The sequence below is a fragment of the Polyodon spathula genome, chromosome 3 (genome assembly GCF_017654505.1).
Source record: "Polyodon spathula isolate WHYD16114869_AA chromosome 3, ASM1765450v1, whole genome shotgun sequence".
Lineage (NCBI taxonomy): Eukaryota > Metazoa > Chordata > Actinopteri > Acipenseriformes > Polyodontidae > Polyodon > Polyodon spathula.
Genome location: NC_054536.1, coordinates 68,103,800 through 68,116,143, shown reverse-complemented (window position 1 = coordinate 68,116,143; position 12,344 = coordinate 68,103,800). Strand labels below are relative to the sequence as shown.

At 35.7% G+C, this 12,344-nt stretch overlaps 1 protein-coding gene across 1 annotated transcript in view; it reads right to left on the bottom strand.

The window, feature by feature from the left end:
- Nucleotides 1-12,344, bottom strand: part of LOC121313350 (doublecortin domain-containing protein 2-like) — a 56,269-nt gene that overhangs the window by 40,186 nt on the left and 3,739 nt on the right. Inside the window, exons 3-6 of the mRNA XM_041245771.1 lie at nt 2,880-2,956; nt 2,610-2,744; nt 677-826; nt 22-76 (exon numbers count right to left, since the gene is read on the bottom strand). Of these exons, the coding sequence (XP_041101705.1) occupies nt 22-76; nt 677-826; nt 2,610-2,744; nt 2,880-2,956 (417 nt within the window). The remainder of the gene's footprint in view (nt 1-21; nt 77-676; nt 827-2,609; nt 2,745-2,879; nt 2,957-12,344) is intronic.

Genomic DNA, 12,344 nt, shown 5'->3' with positions numbered 1-12,344 from the left:
AAAATAGAAGTAAATACTTACACTCTCCTTATGCTTTCTAAACTTAAAAATAGGAGGTAGGGAAGATGTCTTGGACCTAGGAATTAAGAATAACATAATTGATTATACTTCAGTTTGAATATGTTATATAAACCTTATCTAACAGAATTCATATTTAGCATAAATAAAGAAATCTCAGGAACACTGGTCTTTTTGGGGAGAACTACATTAATGAATAATAACATGGAGCTTCAGAATTTTTTTTTTTTTTTTTTTTCGACAGAGGCACAATTACCCAAATCAGTAGCATTGGTTGACTTTTAAGTCTGCTTTGATTCATTTTATAGTTTAGTTGTTAATGATTCCAACAACATACTTTTGTAATGACTGTATTACACAGTGGCATTGCTGTGGTCAAATTAAAACATTTAAAGGTTTACAGCAACATAGCGTTTATTACCTTACAACCCCAGGTTGAAAATATCAATATGTTTCTGGTAAAATACTCAATAATTTACAATTGTTTATATTCCCTTAGTTCAACACACATTCAATCTAATTATACGCTCCTATTGCTGGCCACTAGTAGCGGAAACAGGAGCTCACGAACGGGTTTACAATGTGTTTCACCCAAAAAGCATAATTTATTGTTCAAAACTGCTCCTTTAAAAAAATACATAAATAAAACATGTCTTACCCTTTGTATCTTCTTATTGGTGCTGGTTTAGTAAAAATGAAGTCACCATAGGGAAGCTTTTTAAACTTTTCTCGCCCAACTGCCACATAAAACTGCCCATTTTCCAGTTGTTTTCCATCACTGACAAAGTTTCCATCCAAAGTGGAAAGGCTGTCAATCAAAACAAAGGCATATTTTGGTGACGTAATGTCTGGACAATAAGTCAAGATAGCAATACTATTGTACTGTTTGTTTGTAATTCGCATTTACAAGTTTATGTTGTGTGTGTCTGATAATGTATATTTATGGTAGCAGTCTTGTTGGAATTAGAAATACAGGTGGTGATACAGGTCTCTAAGACAGCACATGTTACAGATGGTTTCTCAAGGGATTAGTGCAGGTATTGAGCAATGATCTTCTAGTCAAATGGAGTCACAGCCCTTCTTGCTGCTAATGGGGGACATACACCTTACTGATATCGTCATGTTCTCCACACATATAAATACATACTTTATAACACAATCACTCCATTTGGTGGGTTACATAAGGTCTTTGTTTTATAATGACAGATATCAAGCTTTAGCACAGATTTTTTTACAAAGTGAATCAAAAAATGTTGCCAGGATTACATACAATGTTGTTGACACAAGAGGGCGCTAAATTATTTATGTTTTTAAATGCTTGTACAGTACTTGTATGCTAAACCAACAGTTAGGTGTATATGCTTTTGAAAATCTTAGGCTCCCTGCTGTATTTTTATAATGTATATGTGACTTAAACAAGTTCTGAAAGATTTTACCACTGATACATGATGTGGACATCTCAATGCCAAAACCTTTACGACTGAATTAAGAAAAAAATCTTATTATACATTTATTTTATTTGTTCAATTAAATATTTCAGTCCAGTCCAATAAAATTATACATACTACATGAAAGTCTGGTAATTACATACACTTCCCATTTCAAGAAAACATTGCTGATGTAGCTTATTTCTAGCAGTATTGTCAAAGAGTAAGCAGCGGGGTTCCGAAAAATACAGCGTTATACCTCCCCACGTGTTGCTACAACTTTAAATAATGTACCTATAATTTACCTTTTCATTGTTAACATCCTGACAACTTTTTACACTTTAAAGTCTGTTTCAAAGCTGTTTTCAAAATGGTCGCTACGCACTGGGGTTTAAGATCTGTCCTCTAAATCCCTGCAGGAAAAGCAATTTAATAAAAATAACTAGTGCTCTGGCTTTTCTGCTCCGTACCACAAAATGAACCGTTGTTGCTGTGTTGCCTGTTTCACAATGTGGGCATTAATCCTTACACTATCAGTGCACTACAGCAGACATTTTGAAAAGAGCTTTGAAACAGACTTAAGTGTAAAAAGTTATTTTATAACAATGAAAAGAAAAATGACAGGTAAGCTATTTAAACAGTTGTAGCAACACCTGGGTAGGTGTAATACTACATTTTTCGGAACCCCGCTGCTTACTCTTTAAGAGCATCACATTTGACTGACTTTCAAACCTCACAACTATTCCTGTCACCACCCTGAGAGCAACTTAACTAACAACAGAATCAATATAGTAGAGATCTATGTGGAGAAACATGAGTTTCCTAACCCTTTATTGTTATGACAAACTAGCTGAGTGTCTTGTGAACTAATTAGCACAGATTTCTCCACAGCATATGACGATGACTATTTCTTGCCATAACAGTAAATGACAATGCCCCGTAGAAATAGTTATATAATTAGCAGCCATAGAACATTATGCATTCTGATATTGATTTAGTACCACTGCAATGGATTACTAGTGTGTTTTGTTTCAGCCATTGTGATACCACTGGTGTGTTAATGCAGCTGTTTTAATGCCTCTTACTACTGAAACAATTAATTGCCACTGTAATGGCCCAGTAATGTAATTGAATAACATTTGGAAAGAGAAAGGCCATCCCTACCTTCGTACAGCACCTAGAATTCTGAGACTCATTTTCTCAGTAATCATTTCCAGGACAAGTTCCCACTGTGAAAGAATTCTGCTTGGTATTAATAGCCGGACTGCTGGATTTAAGATGTCTCCATTTGCAATCACACTGTAAATAAAAAAAATTTTTAAAAAATTAAAAAAGTAAAAAACAGAAAAGTAACAACCATTTTTTATATTTTATATTTCTCTCATCTTCAAACTTATACTTCAGTAAAGACTGACATGTAACTATTAAACTTACAAAATAGCACATGGCTCTTGAATCGGTCTCAGAAATCTTGCAGATACAACAATCCTACTGTGGGCCACTGGCTTTATCTGTGGAAATATAAAAGAGTCAAATGTAAAGTCAAAGCTTAAGCTGTAATCAATATTAAATGATACTGAGATAGTGATATTCAGGGTACAGTAAACAATTTCAACAAGATGATTTGCTGTCATTACTGGTATTATGGTCATTACGTGCTTGCTAGAAACTGCTTTGTATAACTCTGGGGGGGGGCTTAGGTCGGCCGGGGTGTCCTCGGCTCACCGCGCACCAGGGTATTTCAAATTTGGAGAAAAATAACAAAAAATAACTGGCAACAACTAAATTTATTTAAAAAAATAAAACCTCAAAACATATACATAGTGTTCTATACTTTCTGTAATTACCAACGTTTAAAATAATGTGACTCAGATAAGGCCAAAATAGTATAACTGTATCACATTATTGAAATGGGAAACAGTAGGGTAGAAGGGAATGCCTTTCCGGAACAGTGCATTTGGTGCAAAAACTAGAATACAGTGGAGTATATTGCCCTAACAAATATTTTAACGAACCAGCCTGTTATTGTATATATACTTCATAGTACCACTTTCTCAAAGCAGCTATTGTATCCTAGCAACCATTACAAACGCTTGAAATTATGCAGGCACTGTGCCCAGAGGTTGCAGTAAGGGCACCTATATTTTCTAAGCCAATACTGCAAGAGCATCTCTAATTGAAACAATCAGCAGGATGGTGCCAAAGGAGTACAGCAACACTCGTAAATAGATTGCTTATTACATTTTCCTTGGCAACCAACCCTTACATCTGTGCCATATTGCCCAGGAAACAATCCTCTGCAGTGGTGATTAAACACATTGTGAATTGGACGCAGAGCTAGCATACGCCGCCAGTGCCTTACTAAGATCGTTTGAGCCCTTGGCAATAAGCTCAGCTTATCTCGCCTCGGCTACATTACACTGGTACTGTACATTTAGCAGGATCTTTGTCGGCTCTGATAGAACTTGACACTACATTTCATTATCTGTATACTCAACCTTAACAGATGTGTCTGTCACTGGTTTGTTTTGTGATCACTCAGACCTTCCGCCTAAGAACTTGTTTTCAGAGTTGCAAACAGTAATTCCACTCTTCAAAGTAAAAATAAAAGAAATCCACAACTGGTCACCTCTATAAATGAGTACCTATTATCGGTTAGTCAGCTAGTGTAGATACCTGATTATTAAAAAAAACCTAAAATATCATTTTAAATATATATTTTTTAACATTTCCGTTACTATTTGACTATGTTTACAATTATCCAGCACGGTTCTCCCACTCCCTTATTGAATCATCATTTTTTTCCAAAGATTTTCCAGAAAACCAGGTACAGTAAACAAAGATTGAGAAACAATTTAATAATAATTCAATATTAGAGCAACATTGTGTACGAGAGGGGTTTAAATTCCACAGTGCATTGCAGAACTGTACAAATATTTTGAATTATTGGGCAATCTATCCACACTGTATGTATTTAATATTTTACATTCATAGCCCACAACATTCAAAATAAGTACAGTAATACATTCACTATACCAAAAATCTATTAGAATTATTTTGGTCATATGTTGTTCCAATGCTTGTTGGAGTGTAGTGCACATTATTTTTAACATCTGTAAATTGTGAATCTAAAAATGTAATGTGTTCTTGGTTTTCTTGAAATACTCCCCAGTGTTAATAATTTATGGTCATGTTTCATCATACTCCAGATCAAATAGTTATCCTTCCTGTCTCAGTAAACCATACCACGCCTTTGTAAAATGTACTAAACTTTCTTAAATTACTAAGCAAAATATCTTTTTAAGTATGAATCAGCAAATAAAACTACAACCCATCTTATTCCTCTACCAGTGGCCTTTTGTCTTCCATTTAATCTTTCTCTGCCTTGTGCGCTGAAAGGGAAACGAGTGCTGACATTAGAAGATCGTGTTTTTCAACCAAAAGTAAAATATCATGAACTGTGACAAAAAATTACATTTCTGGTGGTTATATTAAAAAAAAATGCTGGTAGGTAGGTAATGTGTATATATATATATATATATATATATATATATATATATATATATATAATATATACAACATATACACACACACACATATATATATATATATATATATATATATATATATATATATATATATATATATATATATATATATATATATAATCAAAAAGTGTGTGTGTAACTATTTTTAAACCTGACACCTCGAGGTTTCGGATAACCTGCCTGTCTCAAGACATGTTTTCTTTTATCAAGCAGAAAAAAGGTAAAATACATCAATTAATACTGTATTTACATATTTTCCAGTGGACTGATTTAGAACAGTGATTAAACAAAAAATGTGTTTATGGTGTGAAGACCTTGATAAATGTATAGTATTTTAACAGCTAATCTTTTCTCACAATACAATATCTTGAACAATGTACAGTCTAGACCAGTGGTTCTCAACCCTGGTCCTGGGGAAACACTGCCCTGCTGGTTTTTGTTCCAACCAAGCACTCAACTAATCTGACTTTTTTAATTATTTTAAACAGATGGAGAGTTCACTTTAGATATACAATTGTATAATGAACATAAATTATTTTTATAAGCTACTCTATTTAAAAAGCTCAGATTAGGCAAATTAATAGTTCAATTAAGGGTTCAATTATGTAATGGAGTAATTGGTTGGAACAAAAACCAGAAGTGTTCCCCCAGGACCAGGGTTGAGAATCACTGGTCTAGACAACTGTATATTAGCAGAATAAATAAAATGCATCGATCTTTACAGGCATAAATAGAGGCTACACCATAAACACCTATGTAGTGCTGAAGGACAGGTACTTTTCTCTTGTGTTGTAACAGGTAAGGAATCTGTCTTGCAGTACAGTACAAAACCAACTCCAGGCATATTATTGTGTGGTAATATATTGTGACCCATACAATATATTGTGAGCAGGGAGAGGGTTAAATTCCTCCATGCCTAAAAACATTTTGTTTAATTGTTTAATTTATTGTATTATTAATTATCCCCTGCACCTTTAAATTATTGTAAATTAGAACCAGGTGCAGGGTATTTAAGAGGTGCAGTCAGTGTGCACTGAGCTACAGAGTAGGAGACAGAAGGTGTGCTCAGCTTCTGAGCAGCCCTGGGGAGGGGCAGAGCAGAGCAAAAGTGTGTAAGTGTTAGGAACTGATTGTTTGCTTTTGGCAGGTAAACAGCTTAGCTGTCCTGTTTAATAGTTTAGTGTATTCCTGTGTGTTTTAGTTAGTGCTCGTGAAAGCTAGGTGTTTATTTTGTTTTTGTTTGTTTGTGTTTGGCTTATTAAAAATAGTGCAATCACGCTTGAAAAATCAATTTCTGTGTCCTGGGTCTATTTTAAAAATGTGTGTGATATAATGGTGAATCATTTTCATCAAGCTGTATCAAATATTCCAACCACTTTTTTGAATTTACAGTTTTCAAATTAAATAATATTCCAATCTGCCCTCAATGCAGGCTCCTGAGTGGCACATCCAGTAAAGGTGCTCCATGTGGCGTGCAGGATGTGGCCTATAGCCTGGGGATCACAGGTTCAAGTCCAGGCTATGTCACAGTTGACTGTGACCGGGAGTTCTTAGGGGGTGGCACACAATTGGCTGAGTGCTGCCCAGGTACAGAAGGCTTAGGTTAGCATTGGAATCCAAGCCTCACCGCGCATTAGCGACCTGTGGCCGATAGGGCGCCTGCTGTGGAGCTGCCAGATCTGTGTTGTGGTGTGGTGGCTTCGCTGTGGATCCGCAGTGCAAAAAATGACAGATTGGCAGGAGCACGTTTCAGAGGATGCATGCTCTAGCCTCCGTTCCAAGACGGCAGAGGGGTTACAAGTCTTGAGCCAAGGATACAGATAACAATTGGGCACACTAAATTGGGGAGAAAATTGGAGACAACTAAAATTTAAAAAAAAAAAAAAAAAACCCAATGCAGAAGTGAATTGCCATTTATTGGTACTCAATTGTAAAAATGAAGGAAGGACACCTGAATGGATTTACTTCATACCTGCCGATTAAATACTTTTTAAAGGCAACGAAGTAGGAATATCAGCACATCCATAGTAAACATATTAAATATCAAGGCTGTTACCAATGGTCTCTCACTTGAAAAACTCTCAAATTACAGATACTAGTTGTATTTGCTTACTCTAGCTGTATTGTAACAGCCTGGAGACATATACCATTGTCTCTGCCATGCATTTGACACCACAGCCCACAGCCTCTATTTATCAAAGCCGTTTACTCAAAAAGGTACAATTTGCACCAATCTTTCTTTTAAGGAAAAAAAACACCAGTGATGTTACAAAACAGGCTGCAACTTTTGAATTCACCTTTTGTGTTGTTATGTAACATATACAATTGCATTGTTCAGCTTGTACACACTAAAAAGATTTAGTAAAAAGGGTACAGTATGTTTGTGTATGTTATACAGTCAACACAAGGTGCAATCTTTTTAATTGTATGTCTCATCAAGTTGAAATAACAATAGTATCAAAATGGAACCATGCATCTGAAATGTGTAATGTAAAAGAGAACACTGACCTTTTGTGCCATGCAAAAACAGAGAACACAGTGTCTACCTAGTGTCATTTAGAATGAGAGGATCTTTTGCCTACTGTCATGGAAAAACGTACACTATAATACTGATGCTATGGGAAATAGCTTTAACATTTGTGTTCAAGGATGCATATTATCAACATGAATAATTTATAATAACACAGCTGGCCATTAACAAAGTGATCCTTCACAGACAGAACACCAGACAGGAGGAAGGACTTGTATTTCAACTAAACACTGTTAGTAAATTAACTAACTCGGCATATAGTGCCAAAGGAAATGTGCTTAACAGATCAACAATAGCAGGACCATGCCAGATGAACCTCTCTTTTACAAAGCAAGCTCTAGGGACTGTCTAAGGGTCTTTATGGATGGACAATCTCTACTTACAGATGATTTATCAATGGAAACGTATTTAAACATGGCTTTATCGTGTTGACAGAGGATCTTTTCACACATGCTGTTTAATACAGGATTTGCCACAATTTCTTCCTTTTTAAAGTTATTTTAGGTCATCTCGTATTTCATTTTTTAAAAAGATCCTTATTTACAGTGGTTGCATAACCCCTTTAAGATAATAACATGGTGTATGCCACCTGTAGTTAGTAAACTGAAACATTTCACAGACCTCGCCTCATAACAGCAATACAAACCAACCGACAAAATTAGCTAAGCAAAATGGCATCTTGATTTCAAGCTATTTTAATTTATGAGGACGAAATTCAAGCAAAATAAAACAATTCAGTAATATTCAAATAAATGATTGTGAGAGAAAGAGATCTATCAAAAGAGTTTACAACTGTTAATAAAAAAAAGAAAGTACATCCTGCTGTATACAAAGCTGCAATACTCCTTGGCCCCAGTCAGGGAGCTAGGTGGATGCAATCAGACTTTGTCCTGTGAAGTGATTTTGGTACCATATTTTGCCCCAAGTTTTTACAGCTGCTGAACTGCCAAGTGTTGGACAAAAATGTGGGGAGTGGCCTCAATATCATTTTCACCTAAACAATTTTGAAGATGAGGCAAAGATATGCCTTTGCAATCCAAACCAACGTCTTCAAAGCAAGTCTTTTCAAAGAGCTAATGCTACGGCACAGAAGACACAATAAATATGCAGCCTGTTGGGGCAGACAATGTAAAGAACTAACGATTAACACAAGTTAAAACAATGTATTTATTAAAAAAATCTTTCTTAATCAATTGTATTACGAACAAAGTTATCGTTTTTGTTAATAGTTATCGAAAACATGTACAGTAAGAAGTACTCCACATTTAAAGTGAAAGTCATCTTGATTTGCTAACGCTTACTGTCTCTCATTTCTCATGGACTGGTCACTACTAACCAAAACTGCTCCAGCATGGAGGATAAAATCAGGATGAAATATTTAGCTTTCATTAAAATTCGGTTTATACACAAAGTAATTATATGATTGCTCTTTAAAATAGTTGTGGCTAAGAAAATAATTCCATAAACTACCTGGCGTGCATGTCCAATCTCTATATAGGTCTCAAATATACATTTTTGAAAAAAACACATGCCATTGCAAATATGTATTTTCATTGTAAAATAAAATACCTGACACTATACTAGGTTAAACAGGGGATGAAGACTAAGGGAATTAGTTACCGTTGATGTCAGGTTTGTGGTGGTAGCTTGAAAGGAAGGACAGCGATACCTTTGACATTCAGACTGATTCCCATTGTTGTAGAAAAGCTATTGAACACCTGCCATGCATAAAATCTGGCCTGAAACTCCGCCTTGGTGTTCTTCCGATAGATACTAACAATCAGCAATTGTCACACTCTGCTAGTCTGAAACCTGAGGTAAAACACTAAATGTACCTCTTTATGACTGTGGCATTTGTCAATTGGACATACTTTATAACAAGTTGTGTGTTTTCTTCTTCTTTCTTTTTGACTGTGATAATATAATTATTTTGTATTTTAAAGTTCAGTAATCATTTTATTACTGATGCTGTACTGTTAGATACTGTGTGGCATCAATGTAGTACAGAATTGCACAGCATTGTTTCACTTTCATTGAGAAGCTATGTTTACAATGACTTTTGGCATCCAGAATGGAACGTTCTTTTTCTAGAATGTTGATGTCATAATACCATCATCATACTATACTTTACTAGATTTTGGAAATGCACCTTCCAAGTGTGGAACTGGAGGGGTAGGCCAGTGCCAGTTTGGTTCGATTAACATCATTCCATGGGTCAAAATATGTTAATTCCCAGGGACAAATTGAAGAATCATCACAATTTTAATGATACATTGTGACAGAAATATAATGAATCTTGGTTGTTAATCTCCCTCCCGACCTGTCAGGGCTCAAAGCAGTGAAAGTAGGGTCCTTTGGATGGGATGGCATGACAGTTCTTTCCCAGGGTTGGGAAGTCAGTCAGTCCGGAAGAAGGCGAGACTCAGTTGCAAGAACATATTGACCTGGAAGGGAAACAACGTAGCAGCTGCAGATTGTAAAGATAGCTGCACTCGTTTACCAAGGGGTCATGCATGATGGCATAAAAGGGGCCAGAGAATCGCAATCTACTCTTACCCTTGGTTTTGTGTTAGAGACTGGAAGGACCGTGAGAGACCCAGAGAAACCTGTGTTTAAAATATATTTGTGAGTGTTTTGTTTGTTTGTGTCTGTTAGTAACTGTCTTTGTGTTTGAAAACCACACGGCTAACAAGTATCCGGAGCTGTCGTCTTGGGCCAGCACGAAACCAGATCAACACTGCACCACAGTCACTATAACTAAACTGTTATCACCCACCATGAGCACTACTACATGCACCCGGACTGGTGACCGTGGCAAGTGTCATTGTGGGGCGGATAACGTGTGCTTATTATTTGGGCTGCACTCCCTGTTTCTGTTCTCCGTGGTTTGCTGTGCCAGAGTTTATTATTTGGTCGCCAGACCTGGATTCTGTTGTTTTTCCAAACAGGATTACAATTGTCTGTCTGTGATTATTCCTGCACTGCATCACCTCTGCACCTGTTCACAAACATGCATGCTTATCTCCTGTAATCCCTTAGCAAATCATGTGTTATCGGTAATAAGTAATAATCCAAAGGCCCAATCAGGGAAAGGGTACAAACCGACATGCATCAGTGCTTCCCCACAAAAAGTTAATTCTCAGGAATTTTACAACAGACTTCTCTGAATAATCTGAAAACAGGCTAATATATAATATTTACCAGACATCATTTTGTTTTAACTTAAAATTCATATTGCAGTCAAGCTATTGATACTAATGGTTGCATTGCCGAGTGAGGTAACCACATAAAACACATATTAATAGTACATAGTTTAACAAATACGTTCAATGGAATTATGAGCAGTGGTAGCCTATTGCCACAACTTTAGCTTAGCAATGCTTAGGTACTTAAAAAGATTAAAAAATAGGGTACGTTTAATGTCTGCAAAGGGTTAAGGTTGTGATGCGGGGAAACCTGTGAGCCAGTGAGCCAGGCAGCCTATGTATTTAACGCAGCTAATATTGACACCATTTTCTGTCCATGTGTGCAGTAGAACTAATAAAAAAAAGAAACATAAAAAATTAGACCAATATTTCACTTAGTCTTTGTCAGTGTATTTCATGTCCTTGAATGGGCTTTAACAGAACAAGTTACTAGTATCTTACACATTGAATCCTAGATTCAATCAAGTCATTTGAAATCAAATCATGTTGAAATCTTTTTCCTACATACTGTATTATTGTTAACTTGATACATTTACAATTTACAATACAATCTGATTACTTTTTACTAAACATAATTTTAGAATAATTGTAATTTGATTGAGAATCTAAATTACAAATAAAGCTTTATATTCAAATGGCTGTAAGCACTGACCCGTGGCTATAATAGGTGCACATTTAACACATTGAGATAATGATTTGTCTGGTAATTACAAAAGTTTTGTTGATGTTTTCTTACTCTGTTTATGGAGTCTGTTGAATAGGCAAATCAATCAAACTTGGCCAGCTTTGATTAAAATAATATTTTTGTGTTTGAATAGCACTAAAAAACAATAAAATAATGCTGATGCTTTTTCTATTGAATCCCCCTTAATCATTTTGCGTTTACTGCTTTCTTAGCAACAAATTGACAAATCTACCTATATTTAACACGTTTGTCATCTCAAGTCATAGGGATTAATTATTACAAGCCTCAATTCCAGCAATTCTGAAGGTCTGCTACAGCACCGGTATATATCAGGCACTTCAAACTACCATTGGCAACTCCTTCAGCACTTAGTTTAAATAAGGATTACTTTTTATTTAGATTTGCATAATAATAATGCATTTATTAAACAAGAAACCCTGAAAAGAGCATGCTTAAATTTTTGTTTATAACCATAAACTGATGCTAATGACGGTGAGTTAAAATCCACAACTGCAAAACATGCCATGAAACCAAGATACTATTTAAAACAAACAGCATACAAGACAGAAAATTGCCTGGAACTGTCTAAAATACAGTATGAAAACAGAATGTGCTGGCTACAACAGGAAACATTTAAGGACTGAGGTTTTCTTTTTTTTGGAGGGGTACGTGGTTCAGTACAAATCACTACGCCAATCACTTATCATTGCTGCTCCAATGGCTTTTACTTGCTTTGTTTATTCATCACTTGGGTTGTGCAGACTCTGAGCTACTCAGAAATGGGCAGGGCTTTAACCAGGCGTACCATCAACCAATCAGCTTCCAGCTCTAGCAGGCTTCTATGAGATAGTAGATGCCCACTCGAATGTCATAGCATCAACTGTGAATCAAACTTAAAATCAATCTGTGCCAGCTTTTTTTCATTTGGAC